Source organism: Panthera onca, chromosome F2 (assembly GCF_046562875.1).
Source record: "Panthera onca isolate mPanOnc1 chromosome F2, mPanOnc1 haplotype 2, whole genome shotgun sequence".
NCBI lineage: Eukaryota > Metazoa > Chordata > Mammalia > Carnivora > Felidae > Panthera > Panthera onca.
Genome location: NC_138356.1, coordinates 78,969,212 through 78,993,383, shown reverse-complemented (window position 1 = coordinate 78,993,383; position 24,172 = coordinate 78,969,212). Strand labels below are relative to the sequence as shown.

Sequence of the window (24,172 nt, the reverse complement as noted above, 5' to 3'; positions counted from 1 at the left end):
GGGGATCCAGGAAAGAACTTCACAGGCTCCTGCTAAATAACGACTTCGGCAAACATTAGCAAGAGTCAAGTGCAAGCCATCCACCCTCCAATTCCCTGAGCAGGAGGATCCGTTCAGACACATTATCTAAGTTAGACCCAACCATACAAACTCAGTACTTCTGCTTCGGAGCCTGGAGGCAGATGTTCTCGCCCTGGGCCCACGGCTGTGAGGATGACAGCCTTGACGCTCCTCTAGCCATTTTTGCTGCAGTGAAATGAGCCAGTTGGAGCAGGGCGAGGTGACCCTCAGAGGTCGGCCCCGAAATGGATCCTTGTAAGTGATGCTGCTGAGCGACCATGCGGGCAGCATCTCCGGCTGCTCAGACACACCACACGCTGCATTTCCTGCCAGCGTTGTCTTTATGAACAGCAGCCGGCACTAATACTCCAATTAGAGTGGGGTTGGGGTGTGGAAGGGGCCCCAGGCAGGGTCAGTCAAGACCAGGGTATGGAGGTGGGGCAGGGCTGGGTGCCTGGAGTGGCACACCGTAGGGACAGCATAGGGAGAGAGCTCCACAGCCCCTCATCAGTGCTGCTCACACCTTGCAGGTAACAAGGGCATTTGAGACCCGTAGGGGACGAAATTGGGGCAGAGTGTCCCATAGAGCCATGCTTGGGTCAGCAACTCAGTACTCAGCATTTGGTAGAAGGGAAGAAACTCAAAAACAACAACGACCAGAAAGTCCTTTCTTAAGCATTTCTGCAGAAATCCATATGGCGATAAATAAAAGTTCAGATGGATTTTGTGCTCAGATTTCACGGTGTGGTGCACCGGAAAAAATATATGAGCAAACAGAAGAAACTCGGCCGAGTTTTATTGGGCTGGCTGGCTCAGGTCACGCAAACATCAGTTCCTTGTCTTTTATGGCTTTTTTCCAATCTTCCCGGGATCACAAACCCGACAGGACAAACTCGGTAAAGGAGGAAACTGAGTCAAACCAGTAGCCGAGGTGTCGCCTTCTCGAAATTTTGACTGAACATCCTGAAGGGAATGCCAGAGCCACGAGCAATGAGCCAGAGTGTTCTGGAGTCCTCGTGTCCTAGGAGAGCGTTTGTGCAGTGGGTCATCACGAAGCTGAAGAAATAAGATGCTGAGTGGAAAACTCGGGAGAGCCCAAGGCCATCAGGATGCAACTAAGAAGGGTTGTTTGGAACCAGGTTCATAGTGGTTGGCAGAGGCAGCCTGGTCCCTGGGTCTGGAAGACTAGGTTCTACACGTGTTCCCCCAAGGACAAAGAGGCATCCTCCATGTTGCTGTGGACCCTGAAGTCTCCAGCCTCTCAGGAAAGGCAGCCAGCTGGAGAGAAACTGGGGACCCACCTGCCAAGAAGTCACTTCCAGCAGTGGGGCAGGGCACCTGGAAGCCCTCAGTTCCAACTGTCCTTCTCTGAGACATGCCATCTTGTCCGAAACATGCAAGTGGCCGTGAATTTACGTTTGATTATAAAATGCTGTTGTGACACTGTTCCCTACCGAGCTGTGCTCAGCATCAAGCGTTAGCTGGCAGATAAACTCCACGTGTTTGGAGTGCACGTCACACCTGCTGCTGTGACGGGGCCCCAAGACACCCTTCTCCCCCTGCATCTGTGTCTTGCCGATTCTGCGCTCATGTTCCCAGGGCTTCCTCTTGGTGTTTCTCCTCCCCGAGACTGCTTCCTCCTTGTGCATCCACCAGTGTGCTCTGCCTCTTGGAATACCAGAGATGCTTCTGACCCAGTAACCTTCGAGCCCTCATTCATGGGGCCAGGAGGCCCCCCAGGGCACCATCTCATCCATTCCTCTCTCTGCAATTCATGGCAGAGCCATTGAGTCTTGGAAAACACACACATGGATGTTTTCACTGTAAGATGCTGTAGGAAGAGGGCAAGGTAGTTTATCATATGCTCTGGCTTGCTCAGAATCCTAACAGCTACCCATTTAGGGGCACACAGGGCACCCTCGGACTGGGGAGGGACAGTGAAATGAGGGACATGAGCCTTAAGGTATGATTAAGGCAACCGTTTGCACCTGAGAGCCCAGAGGATGATGAGGACTGTCCACAAAAAAAGTCACTGGCCACTGTGCAGCTGATGGGGCAGAGCACGTAAGAGCTAGGAATGATCCCATTTAAGCCTGGTCTGAGCTCACTGAGGGCCTTTCCTGTGAAGCCTTCACGGCAGCGCCTGGCGATCTTATTGTGGGGAACAGTCAGACCAGCTGTCGCAATGGCACCAACATGGCAGACACACTGTGTGCTATCTCCAGGGTAAAGGACAGGTCCTCCCCTGAGCTACTTCTTCTCTTTGGTGTCTTTCAAGGCCAGGCTGTCTGAAATTGTGAGGTGACGTATCATGGAATCTTTGTAGAATGGCTTGCAGAATTGGTGGGGGGTGAAGAGAGGGCCTTTCCACATAGGGATTTTCTTCCTCTTGCCTCCTTTCCAGACCAGGGACCAGGAAAGGTTTCTAGAAACCACACAATGCTACTTCTACATGTGTGGGGTTTCTGGTGTAAGTGAAACGTGGCACAGCAAGGAGCAGTGGGCACATTTTTATTTCATGGATTCTTTCTGAGAGGATGTGGAGGCATTAGCAATAGGAGCCATGCACAGTCCAACGGCCAACATGTGGGGATTTTATCTGGAATGGCATAGTGACTTCATCTCAAAGAAAGTGCCGTGTTGTGGAAAGAATCCTAACCGCTTTTATTGAGCTCTTGGTGTGTGCCAGGCTGTTGAGTTTGAGTATCAGCCTCGTGCAGCCTCTTAGGGAGTCTGGGGCATGCCCAAAGTCACAGAGTGACCCGCTGTTATCCATGGCACTGGCCAGTGCCAGGTTTCCACCCTTCTCCGAAAGCAGTGCTGGTATCTGGGAATCCTTGACCCTCAACAACCGTGTCCCTTGTGGGAATTGGCTTATTTCATGTAATGACTGCATTGTGGAGCTTCTGAGCCATAAAATGTAAATTATACGTGCGTGTTTGTATGTGTGAAGCTTCTAAGATATATTTATGCCATTGCCTCTAGCTCTGGGTTCCTTTCTCTTTGCTCACGGCTGGCTTAATCAGCAGCCCCATCTCCTATTGTTAGCCTCTGCATTAATGTGCATTATTCATGGTTATCGAGTTGGATAACTGTGGTTGAAGGCCTTCTATTTTTATAATAATTAAAGGGTTTAGGGGAAAATAAGTTTAGCTGCTTCTCTGCCCTCACGTAGCCTTGTGGGTTGGGGGCAAAAGACAGAGAAAAATGGTGCCACAGCCCCTGTCCGTGGTGCTGAAGGACACGCTGGGGAAGTTTGAGTTCACGGGATCTCACAGCCCCAGGCAGAGCTGGAATAGGAAAGTCTGCACCTTTCCCCAGCTCTGTCTGACACTCAGGCACTTGCCAAGTCTAATGGGCCAGTCACAGGACCAAGGGCTTAGTATGGGGTGGGGAGCACTTGTGAGGAGGACAAATGCTGGGCTGCAGGACCATTGGATGGGGCAGGAGACAGGGGAGGCTAAAGACGTTGACCCTGGACACAGCCTGGCGGCTTCAGACCCTGCTTGGCCACTTGGCAGCTGTGTGACATTGTGCAGTTCCTCAACCCCTTAGCCCTTACTTTCTTCTTCTATAAATTGGTGACTGATGCTACCTGTCTTAGAGAGTTGCTCATAAGGACAAAATGACCCAATGAAAATAAAGACTTATATTTGTAAAAAAAAGTGCTCATAAATATTAAGTATAATTACCATTACACCAGCATAGTGTTACATTTTTTATACACCAGATGATGTCTTCAGCATCCCGGCCGTCGGTGAGGTCTTATCCCCAGGGGTGGCTGGCAGTTGTGAAATGTCCGGGCTCCCGCTGTCTCCTGAGGATGGCCTCACTGTAAGTCTGTCGGCCTCCCAAAGCCTGGAGAGTGTTATTGGAAATTTGTGTTCCAGATGGGGTGTGTTGTGGTATGGGGTGTCCTTTCCTTTCCTCCGTTCATATAGAATAATTTGTAGAGCCTCTAAGAATCTAACAGCACCTGGTATCTGTGAGTACCGTGGTCTGCCAGGACTCGTGGACATGCTACTTAGCTTGGAGGTAAATACTGCTGCCCTCATTTTACAAGCGTATTCACCGTGTGACCAGGAACCATGTGAGTTTCTCTCTCCGTGTGGTCGAGCCAGGAGCTGTGCTCGTGTTTTCTGACCCCACAGCTGGCATTTATCAGTGCTGAGCAGTGTTTCTCAGACTTGCCAGCATCTGAATCACCAGGAGTGTTTATTAAACCAGTGTGCTGGGCCCCACACCCAGAGCGTCTGGTTCTGTGGACTGGGAGCCGGGCAGAGAATCTGTCTTTCTAGCAAGGCCCAGGCAATGCTGATGCTGCTGGCCCAGGAGCCGCTCGTTGAGGGCCACTGCCCAGGGGACTCCTCAGACCCCACCTACAGGACCTATGGTCTCTTACCAGGTGAACCAAGAGTAATACTAACATGCTTGTCTAGCAATGAAGTGATCTCTTTGTCAACATTTGGAAAAAAGTCTGATAGTTAACCAAAAGAACAGGGGAAGTATCTTCTCTGTCTTTTGTCTGTATTTTTCCCAGTGAGTAACCACATAATTCCTGGACGTCTGGTTTGACAGCGGGTGTCCTGCCCCTTGTTACCCTCCTGGGGGCTCCAAGTGAGACCACAGAGGCAGTGTGTGGGGCGGGGGGTGGGCAGAGAGGTCCACTGAGACATGGCTTCAAGGTCCTGCCCTCTTCCCTGAGCCCTGATTATCTCCTGTAACGGGTTTCACGTACATCATCTATTGTCATCCTCTTAATCTGAGTGACTTCCTTTTTACAGGTGAAGAACGGGAGTTTGGATAGTTTACCCAAAATAATAATTTCTGATGCTTGTCTGAGTTTCCCTACATTTAAAGCCTTTCCCCATTGTCTCCAGGCATCTAACCCACCACCTTGGGCCAGAGGTAACAGTCCATCTCGTGTTACCTTTTGCGCAGGTGAAGGAGCTGCGACCTGGGAGGGGAAGTTGCTCATTCCACTCAGCTAACGGACGGCAGAGGCTCCTTGCCAGTTCATACCCTTCTCCTCTGGTCTAGTCCTGTTTCTTTCCCTTCTATCTTGTTCTTTATTTCTCTCTCTCTTTCCTTTTCTTTCCTTCCTTCCTTCCTTCCTTCCTTCCTTCCTTCCTTCCTTCCTTCCCTTCATTTCCCTCCTTTTGTTATACTTTACCATGGATCCTTAGCTACACATATCCCCTTTAAAACATTCCCTGTACCTGACTTGACCAATTCCTGGAGCATCTCCGTTCTTCTCCTTTTTTGACCCTCCCCGCCGGTTTAAGAATTGGTTTCTCATTCTCAGGAGAATGCAAACAACTGTCATTTTAATTACGTCCACACCCCTTTTTCCATCTGAGAGCAGTGTGGGTCTCTATCCTACAAATGATGAAGTGGGGCTCAGAGACAGTGAGTGGGTTTCATGACGGGATCGGGCAGGCGACCCAGAGCTGTAACTTGCCCTTTGCAAAGACGCTGCCGTCAGCTGATGGGGAGTCCACCTGGGGGATTTTGGAAGGTGTGTTACAGGGCATGGTGGTGTTCTGGGAGGCCAAGCTTAGGGGACACAAAAACATACAATAGTTGAGTCAGGTTGACAATTTTCATAAGAGCAGAAACCCATCTGATAAATGCCTGGATCTCATGAGGATTTACAAGTGGAAATTTCTCAGAATCTGTTTTGCAGTGCTGGCATGGTTATCCTTATCTTTTAGTAAGATTGAAAAGAGATGCTATCCTCTTGGACAAAGAAAACATTCGCCTCTAAAGAGGCATCCAGACAGTTTCTTAGATGACAAAACAAGGGTGGCCCTCCCATCATGGAGAAGTGGCTGGTTTCATGATACCAATCGCCTAAAACCAATTTGCCAAGCTGCCCATGTCCTTGGGATGCACAAATCCTGTACCTAGATTTGTGATCCCTATTTATACACGAAGACTGAGTATCAGAGCATTTCACGAACTAGACCATGACCATCTGTACTAAGTGATAGAGGGTTTGAAACCACAGTTTGCTGGCTCTGGTTTTCTACACCTGCTGTCCTCTGCGCCCCTGGGGTTTTCTTACCCACAAGCCTAACTTTAAAGTAGGAGGGCCTCCCTACTGTCTCGCTTACAAGCCCACAGAGCTTAGGAAGGGATTGAAGCACACAGCACTGGTGGGGTCCTGTGCCAAGCAGGTAGTGTTGACAGGGAGATGCTGATGCCCTGACAGCCCTACTCATGGAGCTCCTGTCTAGTGGGTGAGACAGATTCACCCAGAGCCATCTACTGGGCATCTGTTGGAAAGCACCACCAGGGCTAATGTGACAACTGGGCAGAGGGAAAGTTCCAGAACTCTGTGGAGTTCTCTCTGGCATTGTCTCTGGTCTCCTCCCTGGCTCCCTTTATTAGATGGTCCTGGGAGCTCCAATGCCCTACTACCCTCCTCCCCTTTATTCCTGAGGCAGGAGCCAACCCAGACACCCCTCCCCTGCCTTCAGCTGCAGAAGCCAGAAGACAGACTGGCCTTTCAAGGACCCACCATCTTAACTGGGTAACCAGCACCTGGGGTGAGCTCTGCAACGGCTCCCACAATAGGCCTGATTCTGGAGGGAAGCGCCATTGAGGGCAGGTCCTCAAAGGAAGTCCTTACTCTTCTCTGACATTCCTCCTTTTGGGAAATCTTGCATTTAGCCCTAGAGTTGTAGAAAAGCAGAGATAAGTGGGCAGGGGTCCCTGCCATCTGCAAATGCACATGCCATGCACTCAGATTGGTGCAGGATGGGACAGGGGATAAAACATGGGTCTTGGAGATGAGGCAGCTGGGGAGCTAAGCCTGCCTCCCTATGCCTGACCACCAGCCTCCTGGCTTCATGCGGAGCGCCGGCCTCCGGTCAGCCAGTTGAAGGAGCTCTGATGCTTTCCCAGGGAGTAAGGGTTGGCTGAGGCCATGGGGGAGGAACTAGGTCCCTGGAGAAGGGGAGCGAGGCTGGGCGCCCAGGCACTGCTGCCTCAGCCCGCCCACCCCGGCCATGCCAGCCGCTAGGCAGGCTCGGGCAAGCGTGGGCCCTCTGTGCCCATGTGTTCCATGAAAAGTGAGGAGAAAGACAGTTGTGAACATGCCCTGAACCAGTGCGTGCAAACGCTGCTCAGGGGCAGTCTGGAGCCCAAAGATGGGCTTCCGTGTACAGATGCTGTAACTTCGGACAAACGATAGAATCCCTGTGGTTCCATTTCATAAACAAATCAAGATTGTAGTCGCGTCTGTTTTGTAGAAGCGTCCCGGGAGGAGTCAGAGGCATTGCTGAAAGGGAAGTGCTCTGTGCTCGGCATGTGGTGAATCCTCAGCGGGGCCTGTCCGCCAGTAGCAGCCTCTTCAACGTCGCTTATTGTTATGTTATGTTGGTATTAACATCGCTGTGATGTTCCTGGTGGTTCTGCCACTCTCAGTGCTAACGGAGGGGTGCTAACGGGTGTTCAGTCCGCGCTCGGGATCTCAGAAACCACTTCTGCCTATCCCGGGTGCCTCCTTCACGGCTGGACCATTGAGTTCCAAAATAGGGACTCATCCGTGAGGCAGGGCCTCATCCCCATTGTGCGGACGTGTAATGGTGGCTGAGAAATCGCCTGTCATGGCAGCCTCTGCTCGTAAGGAAGCTGCGGGCAGTTCGACCCCAGAAAGTGTGCCCGCCGACTTAAACTTGTTCCGAGGGAGCAGCGGCCACAGAAAACCCTGGGTCCCTAATACTGAATGACCTTTCATCATGTGAAGCATCCGTAGACTGCTCATCTGCCCCCTGTATCCGACCAAGGACAGCCACGTGCACCTGAAGACCAATGAGGAAGTCTCCTCCCTCCCCAAACCACACCTAAGTATGATGCTGGCCAACTGGAGACCGTCTCGAGTTTCCTCCTCCTACTCTGTGAACAATTCTCCTTTCTAGCCCTTCGGAAGCCTTGCCAGTGGCAGCCTGGATTCTTTAACGCAAGGGTGTGAAGGCCTTGGTTCTGCCCGTGATGAGGTGCAGCGAAGTGTACGTGCATCTCCCCGTGTGCCCTGAGCCACCCCAGCCCCCCACATGCCCTGTGGCCAGATCGAGTGGGCAAGGACACTGGAGAACCACCATCAGCAAGCATAGTCAAGGCTTCAAGGAAGCCTGCTGTAAAGGAACCTGTTTAACTGAGTTTAACTCTGTATTTCTGCATTTCACAAACCCATTTGGCCGAAGAACCCCCTACCTTCCCACACCCCCCCTCACAATTTAATTACAAATCAAACTGGTGTCACCCAGAACAACTTTGGAAATGTTACAGGGAGCACTGTGGAGACATTCAACACTTACAAAAACTGCGGTGGCTGTGATTGTTCCCATTATACAGAAAGTGAAACTGAGACCACCAGGTACTAAGCTGTTTTCCCCAAGTGTCCCTCCTTCCTCTAAGCGAGGGTGGCGGGAGCTGGCATTCAGCCTACTACGTCCTTGATGCTCCATCCCCCGGGCTGCCTTGCCTGGAGACATCCCTCCTCGGGAAGCTTCCACCCACGCTAACAAATCCCTTCAGTCTCCAGGACGGGACCCTCCTGGCCTGAGCGTAAGAACCAAGCACTTACTAGCAGATGAGTGTGTTGTGTGGGCACAGGTGCCCTGTCTCCACCATTAACTTGCTCTGCGAGGACGGGAGGACACATCTTGTGTGATGTGGCACACACATGGCACACGGTTGACGGCATCATTTCCCTGCTGCAAGTGTGCCTGGGGCGGTGTGGTTCCATGTAACCCTCGGCGATCGCGGGCAGGAGCTGCGATGACTGTGTACCGCCCGCAGCCCAGTGATGCTCCCACAGCTGAGTGTGCACTTTCTTCCCCAGCCCTCGCTCACCTTGCGGTGGTCCTGCTGCTGGCCTCCTCGTCCACCAGATGACAGGCCAGTGGCACATGGCCTTCCAGAGTGGCTGGTGTGAGGTCACACAGCTAGAAAGGTGCAGAGCTGGGACACAGAGTCACGTCTGTCTGACTCCAGGGCCCCAGTTGTCTGTCTGTGTGTTTCTGTTTTCAGTGTCACACTGGCTCAGAAGGGATGTGGAGTCCGTGGAAGGCACTTCATAGAAATTTCAGAAATTTGGTATGTGTGTGCATGTTTGCAGACACACATTTGCACACACACAATGTATAGGTGAACCTGGAAATGCACAACGTCTGACGCGCCTTTGAGAAGCAGGGCCTGCCTCGCGGGGTCATTGGCAGACTGCGTAAGACCGTAGAGGTAGAGGACACAGTGCAGCACGGTGTTTGCTAAATATTTCTAATAGGTTCATCAGTTCGCATGTTTGTTGAATGTCCAATAACCTCATTTCACAAATGGCAGAGTCTGGAAAGCGGCATTGACTTACTCAGTGTCCCACAGAAAATTGACGGAGGGAGGGAGCCGGGCTGGACATCTTGGCAGAATCCTTTGACTTGAATCAGATGGTGTCCGAGCTGGACGGGAGCTCAGAGATCCCGGAATCGCTGTTTTTAAATGCCCCCACCGTGCACTCCCCAGGATGGGTGTGGGAGTTGAGCAGCCTGGCCCATGTCCCCCCTTCTTCCCCACAGCTGCCCCATGAGTGTGCCTGTCATGGGCTTTTGCATGTGATCCATTAGAATGGAGTGTGACCCCCCAGCAATTGCACTACTAGGTACTGATGCAGAGGTTACAAAAATGCTGATTTGAAGGGGCACATGCACCCCAATGTCTAGAGCAGCACTATCAACAATATCCAAATTATGGAAAGAGCCCAAATGTTCATCAACTGACGAATATATAAAGCAGATGTGGTATATATGCCACATATACACTCCATATACACACTCCATATACACACTCCATATATACAATGAAGTACTACTCATCAATCAGAAAGAATGAAATCTTGCCATTTACAACAACGTGGATGGAACTAGAGGGTATTATGCTACACAAAATAAGTCAGAGAAAGGCAAGTATCATATGATTTCACTCATGTGGAGTTTAAGAAACTCAACAGATGAACATAGGTAAAGGGAAGAGAAATAAGATAAAAACAGAGAGGGAGACAAACCATAAAAGACTCTTAAATACAGAGAACAAACTGAGGGTTGCTGCAGAGAGGTGGGTGGGGGTTGGGCTAAAGGGGGGATGGGCGTTAAGGAGGGCACTTGTTGGGATGAACACTGGGTGTTAAGAGATGAATTACTGGGTTCTACTTCTGAAACCATTATCATACTGTATGTTAACTAACTAGAATTTAAATTTTAAAAAAAGAATGTGTTGTGCCTCAGCTTAAGAAATCCTTCTAGATACCTGTTCTAGCCCGTTGGTGCTCATCCAAGGGCGATTTTGCCTCTCGGGGACCTTTGGCAGTAACTGGAGACGTTTTGATTTTCAGCACTGGGGAGTGCTGCTGGTGCGTAGGGGTGATGCTGGGCATCCTGCAATGCCCGGGGCAGCGCCCTGACAAAGGAGCATCTGGCTGGATGTCACTCGGGTCCAGGTTGAGGACACTGTGCTTTGGGTGGGTGACTCTGAGCCTGGAGCGAGGAGGGGCCACACTATGATCGGGGAGGGGCGTGGGGCTGTCAGGTGCGTACGGACCCCATCTGATGCGGTAGGTCTCCAGTGAAGCCCGAGAATCTGCATTTCCTGTGCTCTTTATCCTGCACTGACCGCTGCTCTCTTTCTCTGTCCCAGGGTTCCCTGGGCCTGCCCGGTCCCCCTGGGAGAGACGGCAGCAAAGGCATGCAGGTACGTCTGTTCCCACCCCTCCCCACAGTCAGCCGCCTGCTCGGAGCCCGTGTCCTTGAGGGCGGTGGCCTCTGCCAGGGCCAACCCTGAGCTGGGGCTCATTCATACGGGGATCTTCCTGGGTCCCTGTGGGTCAACCTAATCACTTCAATGACACCGGGCACTGCCTGTGTGTCCTTGGAAGCCATTTCTTAGCTGACAAGCTACTCTGCACGGAGGTCTTGTCTTTGTGCCCAGACCTGCAACCAGGTCCAGGTCCAAAGTGGGGGATTTGCTCACATTTCCAGTTTGAGGAGTAGCTGAGAATACACCCCGTCCCCTGCACATGCCCAACCCCCCCAGCCTCCCTCTTGTCAGCTCCCAGACTCCCCCTCCGCATCCCCTGCCTCTGAGTTGGCACAACCCCCAGAAACCCAGATGAAAAGTGATCTCTACTCGGGAGGGCCAGTCTGCTCCGGGGAAAAGGGATCGTCCTCACCAGGAACCCAAAGAGAGACGGGTTCTGTGTTCCACCTCCTCGTGCTCCGTTTGTGATTTCCAGCATGTGTGAGCAGGTCTCGGAGTGGGAGCCTTGACTGTGAGCCCCTCCTCTGTCCGTGGCCTTTAGCACTCCGGGACAGGAGGTCTGGGGTGGAGACCGGGAGAGAAAGGGGGGTCCCGTGCTCTGCAGGACCCCTCCGGCTCCCCTCCTGGTGGCCAGTCTCCTCCATGCAGAAGGGGATTCCTTGTCACTATGCTTTCTCCACCGTTGTGTCTGCATGTAGTTCCCTTGACCTCCAGCAGCAGGAGCAAGGGGGTTGGGATGTGCCGCGTGGGGTAAAGACCAACTCCCTTGTTCATGGCGAGTCTCCCAGGGCAGCCTGGGTCTCCTTGCATGGACGGCCACCTTGTGTCTGTGATGGGGTTTGAATTCCAGACAAGGATGCCCCTGAGGCTTTGGGCTTCCCTGGCCTGCCTGGGCCTGTGTCCCAGTGGGTTGTGACTGGTCCTGTTTTGTGTATGCAGGGGGAGCCGGGAGAGCCGGGGCTTCCTGGAGAGGTGGGAATGCGGGTAAGTGTCACTCTCGGCTCTGTTCCTATGATGTTTTCCAGCGGATAGTTTTTTTTTTTTGAGACAGAGAGAGAGAGAGAGAGAGAGGGTGCAAGGGAGCGAGGGGCAGAGAGGGAGGGATGCAGAGGGAGAGAGAATCCCACAAGGGGCAGAGAAAGAGAGGGTGAGAGAGAGAGAGAAGTGGGGTTCGTGCTCACCTGATGCGGGGCTCGAAATCAAGAACCATCAGATCATGACCTGAGCCAAAGTCAGATGCTTAACTTCCTGAGCCACCCAGGTGTCCCTCCAGTCGATAAATCTTGATGCAAAACCAATTGTTTTCGGTGCAGAATAGATCCACAAAGGCTTCCTGTATAACAACACGCATGCCTGTGTGTGTATATCCTCACATCTATGAGTTTTCCTAAATTCTTACAAAAAGTGAAGCATACCACTGTCTCCCCGTTTATCTTTTTTCATTTAACAATAGATTAGAGATCTCTTTCCACACCTGTTCTCTCAGTCAGTGCACCTCATTCCATGACGTGGGTGCATCATAATTTACATAACCTTTTCCCTATGATGACCCTACGTGTTGTTTCTAATTTCACTGGTCTTTCACCAAAATCAATATGGTAATAAATGCATGTGTGTGTGTGTGTGGGTGTGTGTGTGTGCATGCTTCTCCTTACATACTGTATGTTATTTCAATAGGATAGATCACAAAAGTTGGCAAGCCTTTGCCTAAAGAAATGCACATTTTAATTTTAATAGATTTTTTAATAGATATTTCCAAATTCGTTGCCTAAAATCCTTAGCAGTTCGAGGTCCAGGCCACAGAGCAGCCTCAGGGCTCTGCGGACTTCTGTTTCGGCTTTGTCAGGACTCGCCCGGGCTCTGCAGGGCCCACGGCAGAGTGTGAATGACGAGCGACAGGAATCAGGCAGGTCGCTCCAAAGCTGGGCACAGATCCGGGCCAGACGGTAGGGAGGCCATGGGACGCAGGGCAAGTGGAAATGGAAATGGTTCATTATAGCTCGGAGGCCACACTCCAGCTGTTCCTCGGAGTTGAGCAGACAAGGGAGTGAGTCCTGGCAGAATCCTGCTCCACCAGGCAGGGGGGCGCGGCACGAACTCTAAGTAGAAGGGGGCAGCGTGTGGTAGGTGAGGAGCAGGGGTCTCTGGGTCTTGCCTCTGTTCCTGCCTCTCCTTCCCCTTCCCACACCTTTCTTGGGAACCCTCTTCTGCAGGGATTCCAAGGACCACCTGGACCCCCCGGGCCTCCTGGACACGTTGGAGCTCCTGTAAGTAAAGGCTTGTCTCTGGAAGGGTTTCTGTTTTCTTCTCCAGGGATTGGGACCCAGACCCCTGGCGAATCCCCCTCCAGAGTCTGCACACAGAGGACCAGCTGCCTTGGCACGTGTCAATGGCAGTGAGGTGCTGGTGTCTCTTCTTACCAGAAATGCTGAAACATTATGGCCCTTAGGAACCTCCTGGAAGTCGTTTAAATGCACGCTTCTAGGACACCATTCCCAGACAGTGACACAGCAGCTTTGGGGGGAGCCCGGGAATCTGCATTTTTACCCAGCAGCCCAGGTGTTTCTGACACTCAAGCTAAAGAAGCTTTTTTTTTCCCAGCTGGTCCAGTCTGCCACTCCAGAAGGGGTGTGGAGTCTGTCAGTTCCCTGCCCCTAGAACAATGCTAGACCCACAATGAATGTTCAGTAGCCACGTGCCCCTTGAAGCAAGCGATGAGCAGATAGACGTGATGGATAAGGAGCAAAGTGGCTTCGTAGATGTCTCATCGTATTTTTGGTTCTCAGTAAGAGATTTGAGACTCTCTCCAAATAAAAGAAGCAACATTAAAGGCCATTTTCAAGCATGGCAGCCTGCATTGCCTTGGGAGACTTTTAACACCTCTGATCTCTGTGTGACGGGCCAAGGCATTGGGATGGAATTAAAATGGCACAGATGTCCAGCTGCCCCCAGAGGCCTGGGCGGGCCGTGGAGCCTCTGCCCTCTGGGATAGCAGCCTGTGGTTCTGGCCCTGTGCCTCTTCTCCAGGGACAAAGGTGTAGGTGTTATTCCTAGAATAGGTAATAGGGCCTGAGCAACCTTTAGCATCTTCTCCGCAGAATGTCCAAGGACCCTTTCTCCAGGAAAGGAGAGGAGAGAGTGGGGACCGGAGGGGGTTCCCATAGTAATGCATCCACGCCTCTCCAGTGGGGCTGTGCACTGAGCTGTGGGCCTGGCCCTCGAGCCTTCCCAGGAGAAGGTTTCATCAGCTGGTGCTGGTGGCCCTGGCATCTCCCTCCGGACCCGGCACATGGGAGAAGAGCAGACGCTCCGTATCATTCTCAGCTCCTGCTTTTTTAGTGTGGGCGGTAGCCTGCCGGCAGAACTTCTACAAGATTCTGGCGCTAACCAAGTGATTGATGCAGTCACTCTCTGACTCATGTATTCATTCAGCAGGTGCTTATGAATATCAAGTGGCAGGCATGTTCTAGACTGTGTGGGGGTGCAGTATTGAAGGAAAGAAGGCACCGCCCTCTGGGGGCTCACGTTCTCCTTGGGGGAGTCAGAGGAGGTGTCACATGGGGCTTAGTGCTGGGAGAAGAGGAAAGCCTGGTAAAGGGGATGGAGGGTACTGTGGGCGGAGCAAGGGGTAGCGGTTGCATTTAGATCCTGTGGTCAGAGAAGCCCACGCCTTGGCTGATGCTTCCCTCAACTCTGCTCACAGAGTGGAGGGCATTCTTAGCACAGGATCTGGTGTTGCTTCTCAGGAAGGTGGAGTGGACGCGACAGGGCGGGGGCCCTCTCCCCAGAGGAGGTGGAGGAATGTGGCTTTAAGGCACCCAGGTTTCATGACCTGGATTTCACGTTCACGATGGGATCATAGGTTCTGGGTGGCAGGGGAAACTGACTTCAGAGCCACGTTCCTGCCATTGGCCGGGCCAGCTCAGGGGCCAGGTATATTCAAGCCTAGTCTGGAGGACCTGGAGAACCCCAGCCAGGAAACCAGCCCCAAGAGCTCACCTCGCACCCTGGTGGGGACCTAGGTGCCCAGGCCTGATGGGGGGAGCACAGGATGCCGTACAGAGAGGGTCCTGGGAGACGGGATCTTCACTGCCTTCCCAGGCAGGGTATCTGTGGGCCCCCGGACCTTCAGAACAGAGCAGCTGGGCTGAGCCGTGTTTCTGATCTACCCCTCTTCCCACAGGGTCTCCAAGGAGAACAAGGTGAAAAGGGAGCCCGAGGAGAAAAGGTATTTACGTTTGCCTCAACCCATCACCACAGCTTTCTATAGAAAGAGGAGGAGGGTGCCTGGGACTGCCCACGCTGTGCTTGCTTGTGAGTGCACGCGTGTGTGTGTGCACATGTGGCAGGTGAAGGCTGGTGCAGATGGGGCATTAATTTCCCACCCTAAATGTCAGTTCTGGGCCAGGAGGGCTTGGGCTCCGTACTTGCAGGGACTATAGTCCAGCACACAGACAGAATTTGGCTTCCAGGCCAGGAGGGTTTGAGAGAGCCCGGCCTGGGACTCAGAAAGTTCTGGTTGCTGCTGTGGGCTCACATCTCACTTGGCAAAGTTACATAACCTCTGTGCTTCTCCATTACCCTGATTCTCAAACCAGAGGAAGGGTGCGCGGTGACCGCCGTGATGTCGGGGACCCCCATTTAGTCTCTCTCACCAGGGGTTGGGAACTGACCCAAGCTGAGGCTCCACCCCCACCGTGGCCGGCACCCTGGAGTGGGGCTGAGGGCCGCCGTGCCTTCATTCTGTGCACCAGGTTACCACAAGGGGACCCTTGGGCCAGAACTTTCCACTTGTGCTCTTGTTCAGCTGGGTGGAAACAGGACTGCAAACCCACCCTCCCTCCCCCCCCCCCCCCCGCCCCCCGGCCTCAACCTGCCCATAAGGCATTGGGAGCCTCTGCCCAGGCCCATCCCTCAGATCGAGAGCTGGAACTCGGCCCTCCCATGCTGAGTCAGGTTCCAGATGCTTTTTCAGAGTCTACCGCGTTCTGTCCTCAGCAGTACACGTTCCTCTAGTTTTAGAAGACATTTTGAAATTATTTTAATTCTGTATCAGTATATTTGGAAAATTGTAAAAAAAAAAAACAACAAAAAAAACAACAAAAAAAACCCAAACAACATAGCCCCTAATCCTGCTATCCAGGTACAACTATGGGGAACGCTTTGGCCCATTTTCTGTAGGACATGTTCCTATAGATCTGATTTCTTTTTGCAGAGACACACATAATATATTCGATTTTGCAACCCGTCCTGTCTGTTGTCCCTACGTGCAGTATTTTTGCCCAGGCTGCTGTAGGGTTTTTATGACTCATTTTAAATGGCTGCATACCATTTCATTGCATGAATAGACCATGATTTATGTGCCTGTCCCCCTAGTATTGATCATTTAGGGTTGTTTCCAGTTTTTCGTGGTTAAAAATAATGCTTGGGTGAATATTTTTAAACCGATAGCTATAGTTAGTCATTTAGTTTTCAAATGTAGGGTTATTTCTTTAGGCTGCTGTCCTGGAAATGAGATTACCAGTCAAAGAAAATGAACCTGTTTGTGGCTCTGGAAACACATGGCCACATAGCTTTCCAAAAGGTTCTTTAGAGTAAAGGGAGACAGGAGCTAGCATGGTACCCCACCTGAGGCTCCAAAGCATGATTTCTGTGTGCATATTAAATTTTAGGCATTATAACTTAAAAAGTGACGTGTGACGTCTCTTACCCCGTGCTCATCGGGCTTTGTGTCTCTTGGTTCTTTTGAGAGTTTTAACACGGTCCCACATATTTGTCTACCAGAAGAGCTCCTTTCTGTGGCTCTCTGCTCCCTTGTTTACCTCGTGGGGACTTGAAAGTGGCATTTGGAGTAACTGGAGATTCAGGCATAGGGTGGCGTGGCTTGAGGGGCAGCTCAGAGTCTGCTTTGAAGCCCCTGCCTGAGAGCAGGCAGGATTTGGGAAACGAAGCCTGTAATAGGGCTGGGCCGTAGAACAGCGAGAGGGAAGCCCAGGCTTCCAAAGTGCACAGTGAGCTCAGCGTTGATTCTGGATGAAAGCCCAGACCTTCCACCCTGGCTGCCATCTGAGGGAACTGTCAGGGACCCAGGCCTGTACCCTGGCATGGGGTTCAAAACAGGCCTCCGCTTGCAGTCTCCCTCAAGCTCCTACTGGGGCCTTTCCACTTCAGCGCCCCTAGGGCCCCTATAGTCATTTGTACCAAATCCACCTGTCTTTCCCACACGCACGTGTAGACCCCTCGCAAACTGGGCACAGTGCTCATGCTGCCTTCATCTCTGGGTCCTTGCTCCCTGGGGGCACACTTGACCCAAAGCACACGACCAGTCCTCATCCGCTGACACGTTGGTGTGGCACTGGGCACCCGAGAGGAGCTGACGCCGAAACCAGGATTGATCTCCGGTTACAGAAGGCCTTCACTAACAGGTGGATGAACTTGGACTCTTTTGGAGGATGCATAGGATGGGTTCGGAAGGTGCATTCTAGCACTCGGGCTTAGATGATGTCACAGGAGTGGATGGTGAACAGGACGCTGCGTGGACCATGTCACCTTAGTTAGGAAATGCCATGGACAGAAGGCACGGGGCGCCCAGAGCAGGAACACAGCGCCATCCGAAAGATGCTCCTCCAAGCTTCCTGGTTGTAGCAGCTCCAGCTGAACCAGTGAGTTTGGGTTTCCTGGGGTTCCAGTGAAGACTGCAGGACAGAACTCACAAGCCTTGTGAGAGCCAGCTCTGTCACTCGTGGGCTGGGACAGCCACTTGATGTACCAGAGCCTCAGTTTGCTCATCTGCAGAGTGGAAATACTGATGTCTTCCCTGACGCTGGCTGGAAGGTTGGATATGTGTTCAGCACATAACTGACACTTCCACAAATATTTCCTTTCCCCACCTGTGCTTTAGAGGAAATTCAGTCTGTACACACGCAGGAGTTTGTTCTTTCCAAAAGTCTGCTTTGAAGTAACAGCTTCTTCTCGTACAGCATGGAGCTGCTTTTCCAGCAAGCTTTGGGAGTCTAGGTTAAGGCTTTTTTGTCCAGCCAAGAAATGGTGCATTTCTATCAAAATCCTGAATTATCAGATCTGGAAAGGACCAGAGAGAAGCCTGGAGATCTCTCCTTATTTACAAATGGGGAACTGAGCCCAGAGGCCATGATTTCCTGATGCCACGTGGCCCGTTATAAAGAGAGAGAGTGCTTAGGAGCTCCTCAATTCCAGTGTGGGCTTTCCCCTCCACGGCACACCAGGCCTGAAGTGGTACCAGGAACGTAGGACAACTGATGTTCCCCTGAACTCTCTCTGCAGATTGGCCATAGCCCAGCTCCCTGCAGGTTTCTAACAGGGCAGCTCAGGAAGTAGAAGGCCACCTCCAGATGACGTCCAGGAGAGGCATCAGCCAGTGTCCCTGTTGGCCTCGGTCTCTCCGGGCTGCACCAGGTGGCTCACCGTGGCATAGAGGAAGTCCTGCACCATTTTGGAGCCCGCCTGCCTGTGTTTGAACCCCAGCTCTGAGCTCTGCAGACCGTGTTACCTTTGGAGAGTTATTTAACGTCTGAGCCTCAGAGTCCCTCATCGCTGAGGGTGACTGTGTTACATGAGGGCCACCAGGAGGATCAACGGAGTTAAGATTTATAAAATGGGTAGAAGAGTGCTGGGAAATATGTGCCATGTGTAAAGGGCAGGGACACAGAAAGAGAGGGACAGAGACTGAGACAGAGAGAGACAGGAAAAGATAGAGAGAGGGGGGAGCCCGAGCCTGGGCTATGCAAGCTCAGCTTCGGGTATGTTTCCAGCTTCCTTGCTAACTTTCTGGGCAGCTCTGAGGAGAGCTGGCCCCTTCTCTGCACCTTAATCTTCCCAGATGTCAAGAAGCCTGGACTGCATCATCCCGTGGGCTCCTTCCCAGTTCTTGTATCCGATGGGTACTTAAAACAGTTTATTTTCTCGCGAACCTCTCTGATTTCTTACCTCAGCAAGAAGGAACTTTCCATCTCCCTTTGAGACAGGCCCATCAGTTGCCTGGCCTTGCGCAGCTCGGAGCCAGGCCGCGGAGAGCCACTGCCCGTCCATTACCGAGGCCACCTTCAGACAGCAGCACAGTGGGCGTTCTGTGTAAGGTGGGGGACTGCCCTTTCTTGAAGCCTCTTCCAGAAGGCGTGGAGGCTCTGAAGGTGTGAGGGCATCCTGGCAACTGAGGGGCAGTAGAGCCTGAGTGGACTGTCCAGGGACTGCTGAGCTTGGGACAGCTGGCAGATTGCAAGGGGACTCTGGTCACTAAGGAGCCAGAAGGTGGATACAGTGTTCTGTCTGGAAAACCGGGCTGCCAGGACAGCTTTGGGTGGATGTGACACTCACAATCCCGAGGCCCAGGGGGAAATGCCCTGGTTTGGGGATACGGGAGCCAGGGCATGGCACCCAAGGAAACTGGTAAGGGCACCAGCTTTGGAATCAGAAAAAAAAAATGATTCTCAGACTGGCGCTGCCCATACTGGCTCTGGGAACTCACACAGGCTTCTAACCCCATGTCCTGATCTAGCAGTACCTGCCTCGGATAGTGGCTCTGAGGGCCTGGCTGAGCGAGATGTGAAGGCAAGTACAGGACGTGGCCCCTGGTAGGGGCTCCCTACATGTTAACAGAATGGGAGTTTTGAAGGGCCGAAAGCCATGATCCTCCCTGGTGACACCGGCCCCCACCTCTGCCTTAGAGAAGCCCCTCAATCCTCCTCGTTCTGGGGGGCGGGGCAGGAAGAATTGCCCACTGGGTCTCACTGGGACAGGTGTGTGGCGAACATCCCTGACATGCTGGGTGCACAGAGGCATGTTCCCTCTTTCACTGGGTGAGGGTCTACATGGCACGTGCCCAGCAGACACATGGCCCACGCCCCTCCCACACTGACCTGCATACCAACACCCAGACCTGAGATTTATCAAGGGCAAGGGTGGCTTCCCGCTTTAATGGGGCACGTGCTCCCCCTGGTGTCAGAGATCCAGAACCGCAGCGGGAGGGTTTGGCATGGAGGGGCCCTCAGAGCTTTGCAGGCAGGAGTGATTCCTCCTTTGAGTCGTTCGACCCAGGATGACGCACTTAGTCTCATAGGACTGAAGGGCTGTGAGACCCAACAGAGCCAGCCTCGGCCCCCGGTGTCCGGAAGGTGCTCGGGATGAGGACGGGTTCCCTTGCACCTGCGTGCACACACACGTCCCTGTCGGTTAAGGATTGTGAGTGTCGGAAGAGGTCTTAGGGTTCTGGGAATACAGCCGCCTTTCTTCTGTCCTTGCTTTTCATTATTTCAACCCAGTTGGGAAACTGAGTCTCAGAGCAGGGTAGACTCTGCAGGCGGCAGCACACGTTGGTGGAAAACAGCATTAGAACTCAGGTCCCTGACCTCCATCTTCGGTCCCCTGTTCACATCACAGCCCTTGCTGTCCCGTGAACTTGACTCTGCTGGCCCCTTGTCTCTGGTTGGTTTTTCTCTCCTTCCCCACCCTACGTAGCCACTCTGCTTTGCTTAACTAGCTTCTAACGTTGCACCTTCCACATGCCACACATTGTTCTGTGCATTTTGCAGATATTGATTGGCTCACCTAATTCTCACCAGAGCCTTAAGAGGTAGCTGCTGTATTTATAAATGGGAGATAGAGTCAGAGATGCCAAGTGACTGGTCCAAGGTCACACAGCTTGGGATGTGGGAGAGCCAGGCTTCGAGTCTGAGTTTTGGGGTTGACTGCGGCTCCCTGTACCTCTGCACACCACCCACCACCGGGCCCTCGCTGCCACTGTCTTCCAGGAACCAAGCAGGTGGTCAGCTCTCCAAACCCTGTCCTCTGTTGTGCTGATGCGGTCAGTACAGTGGTGACAAGTCAAACAAAACCATACAACGGCAAAACAAAGCTAAGTCTCAGACTTTACGTGGGACATGCCCTTTCTAGTTCTGCCTCCGGCCCCGTCCTTCCCTTTCGCTTCCCGTCGCATGCCTCAGCTGGGCTTCTGTAGGCACTTCGGTTAGAGACCCTGCTCTGTAGACAGCTGTCTTCTGTCTGTGTCTGGGCTCTCCCTCAGCTTCTCTCTCCCCTTGTCCACCCTGGCCTGGTCATTTTTCTCTTCCTGCATCCCCCTGCTGGTGAACACACACATCTGTCGGCACTCTGGCTGTGTCCCACCTGGCCCTGCTCTCCGCGTGCTGGCTGGGGACAGGCAGCTGGTGCTGGAGCTCACCTGTGGCTTTCCCGAGTTGCTGCTGGGAGACATCTTGCTTCCGGGCCTCACTGATCTTGATGTGCAGGTGCGAGGGAGTAAGAAATGGGGCTTGAGCAACAGGCAGAGCCCTCTGCTTTGTGATAGACCTTGTGAAATTGTACTCAGTTGACACGGTTTTTTTGTTTTGCTGAACCCTGGGGAAGTGCCACATTCAGGGGTGACATTTAGTAGGCTGGCCCTGTCTAAGGAAGAGAGCTCTGGGCTGGCCATCAGGAGACCTTGTCTTCAGGCCTGCCACTGTCACACAGATTCTGTGTGACCCTGGACTAGATATACCCCTAAGGTCAGTTTTCTCACCTATAAAGTGAAGGCACTGGATTCCATGGGTTCTGAGACCTTGTCAGTTCCATGGGAGAGACCAGAATGCTCCCCCAGTGTCCTCTGCTCAGGCCCCAGGGGCAGTAGAAATAGAGGGGGAAGGGTCCAGAGACCCAGGCTCTGTTGTCAATGCAAGCACATCCTGCCGGGGTTGAGTGGCTTTCTGTCTGGGCCCCCGTTTCCTCATCGACGGTCTGCCCTCGGACCTGCCAACCTCATGGCAGGTGGAGGACGAGAACGTTGGTAACTAATGTGGAATTAGTTGGCAGAGAGAAAAATCCTCTCTGTTCGCCCAGAGCTCATGTAATGAAGAGACGTTTTTAGAGAATGAATGTGTAATCGTGCTTGAAAATGGAAAGGTGTACATCATTGCTCTAGAACTTCTGAAATCATTTCTGAAGGGCAGAGAACACGTATGCCTAAGTTTACTTAGATGCGGGAGAGAAACTACAAAGCAAGCTGCAGAGCTGGGGAGGCTCCACTCCGGGGCTGTGGGCAGCAAAGAACCTGGGGCAAATATCGGTGCTTCACTGGGGCCCTGGCTTGAGGGTGCTGAGTTGGGTGGCTCCTCCCCTGACCTCTGCTTCAGTGGGCCCGTGGGAAGCGTCAGTGTTTGCCCCCAGACTAACAGAGAAAACAGGTACCCAGCAACGGCCAGAGGAATGGAAGCATTCAGACCAAGAAGAAAAGCTGATGCCTCCCCGCTGTCGGGTCCACCTGACCCTGTGGTTCCTGGCTGTGAGCTGCAGGGAGGTGACTCGTTCCCTGCAGGTAGGCCAATAGGACCAGCGTGGCAAAAATGAGCAGAAGACCAAGACTCTGATTCAATCATTCAGAGAAAAGCGACATCCTGAAAGATACACCTTTAAAATAGAAAACAAAAAGGCAAAGAAGGAACAACTTAGTACACCAGTTATAGAGAAATACAGTCAAAAGAACTTTCGTGTGTAGCCTTCTGGTCACTCAATAAATGTCAGTGGGGGCCACACCGCGTCTCCGGGCTGGGCAGTGGGGGGTGCCCTCATGGGAAGGGTGAACACACCTCAGGCCTCACGTGAGCGAGAAGGATGGTGACACAGGTAATAGATGCAAATCGAATTAATGGCAAAATGAGGGACACAGTGAGACAGGCTGGGGAAGGATGGGTGTCTAATTTGAATTAAAAGGCCAAAGAGATGACTTTGAAGTGAGCCCTGAAGGGTGCTGAGGAGCCAGCAGAGGGAACAGTAAGCACAGCCTGTGGAAATGAGAGAAGCCGCCATGTTGGGGAGACTCTGAGAAGGAAGCCATGGTGGCTGGGGTGGCACTTAGTAGAATGTTCATATTAGCATGGACCCCCCCCCCGTCATCAGCTGAGTTCTCAGTGGGGAGAAGACACAGCTGGAGACATTAGACAAGGAGTTATCCCATGAGAGGAACACACCGACATCTGTGGACTTTGGCTCAAGAGAACCGTGCTGGGCTGGGAGAAAGATGGCGGCATCTGCTCACCACCTGTCACAAGCAGGTGTTTTGGATAGGTTATCTCCTCCCTTAGTCATAGGTGTCTTCCCAGGAAGGGGTTATCATCATCCCTGTGATACATGGTCAACAGAAACAACCTCAGAGGCAAAGTGACTTGCCTGAGGTTATACAGCTAAGAAAGACAAGCCCAGCTTTGAACGCAAGCAGGTGGGTGGGCGTTGGATGGATGCGTGAATGATCGCTTACCGTTAGCCAGCAATTCACTTTTAATTCCAGGCCCTGGGGACGTAGTGGACGTTCATGTATATCCACTGGATGAATGAATGGAGAAAGACATGCTCAGTTTCATTAACTGCATCACAAACCCCACAAGTCCGTTACTTGGACCCTAGGAGATGAAGAGACCGTGTGGTTCCAAGAGGCTACATGGCCTTCCCTTGGTCACAGATTTGGGAAATGCAAAGCAGGGAATAGGGATCTGGTTTCTCTGACCTTTGACTTACGCACTTTGACCCCCGATGCACATATATTGTAGCCTGGTGTGTGTGTGTGTGTGTGTGTCTTGTATCCAAAGATGCTGGGTTGAGAGTAAAGGTTAGAAGAGTAAGACGCTAAAAACCTCTGCATTCCCTGATCATGGCCCTGACCCCAGAGATGTACATTGGTTCTTCATTTCTTCATTTTCCTTCCTTTTCCAGGGGGAGCGAGGCCTGGATGGATTCCCTGGGAAGCGCGGGGAGACGGGAGAGCAGGTAAGCAGGCATTGGCTCTGGTGGCCTAGGCTTTGTCGGAGGACAGGATCAACTGGGGCCAGATAGAAAGCTCTGTGGGGCCTGATTGCCTTGGGCTCTGGCTCAGCTGGAGGCTCCAGGAGGCCCAGTGACCAGACTCCAGCTTACGGTCATACAGTCCTCCTCCAACACCAGGGTATTGGGATCCCTGAGAACACACCCATTTCAATACGTTCTAACCTCGTTGACCCATGTGACAATTGCAGTAAAGGCCATGGACGACGTGCATGTGATGTGTTCATCGGTGTCTCTTCTGTGAGAGTAAAAGATTACAAACAACAAGGAAGCTTCTCACTGAGGAACTAGTCGAACAAATCAGGGGGTTATAGTTGAGCTATAACCATATAGTTACAGAGGAATAATATGAAGCCATGGAAATTAATGAAACCCCTAACATGCTGATAGGGACGTTCCATAGATACTCGGTTAAGTGGAAAGTACAGGCAAGTGTAGATTGGTGTGGGAAATTGCA

The 24,172-nt window shown here is 52.3% G+C and overlaps 1 protein-coding gene across 1 annotated transcript in view; it reads left to right on the top strand.

The window, feature by feature from the left end:
* Positions 1 to 24,172, top strand: part of COL22A1 (collagen type XXII alpha 1 chain) — a 259,389-nt gene that overhangs the window by 89,622 nt on the left and 145,595 nt on the right. Inside the window, exons 13-17 of the mRNA XM_078441921.2 lie at positions 10,753 to 10,806; positions 11,812 to 11,856; positions 13,086 to 13,139; positions 15,056 to 15,100; positions 23,608 to 23,661. Of these exons, the coding sequence (XP_078298047.2) occupies positions 10,753 to 10,806; positions 11,812 to 11,856; positions 13,086 to 13,139; positions 15,056 to 15,100; positions 23,608 to 23,661 (252 nt within the window). The remainder of the gene's footprint in view (positions 1 to 10,752; positions 10,807 to 11,811; positions 11,857 to 13,085; positions 13,140 to 15,055; positions 15,101 to 23,607; positions 23,662 to 24,172) is intronic.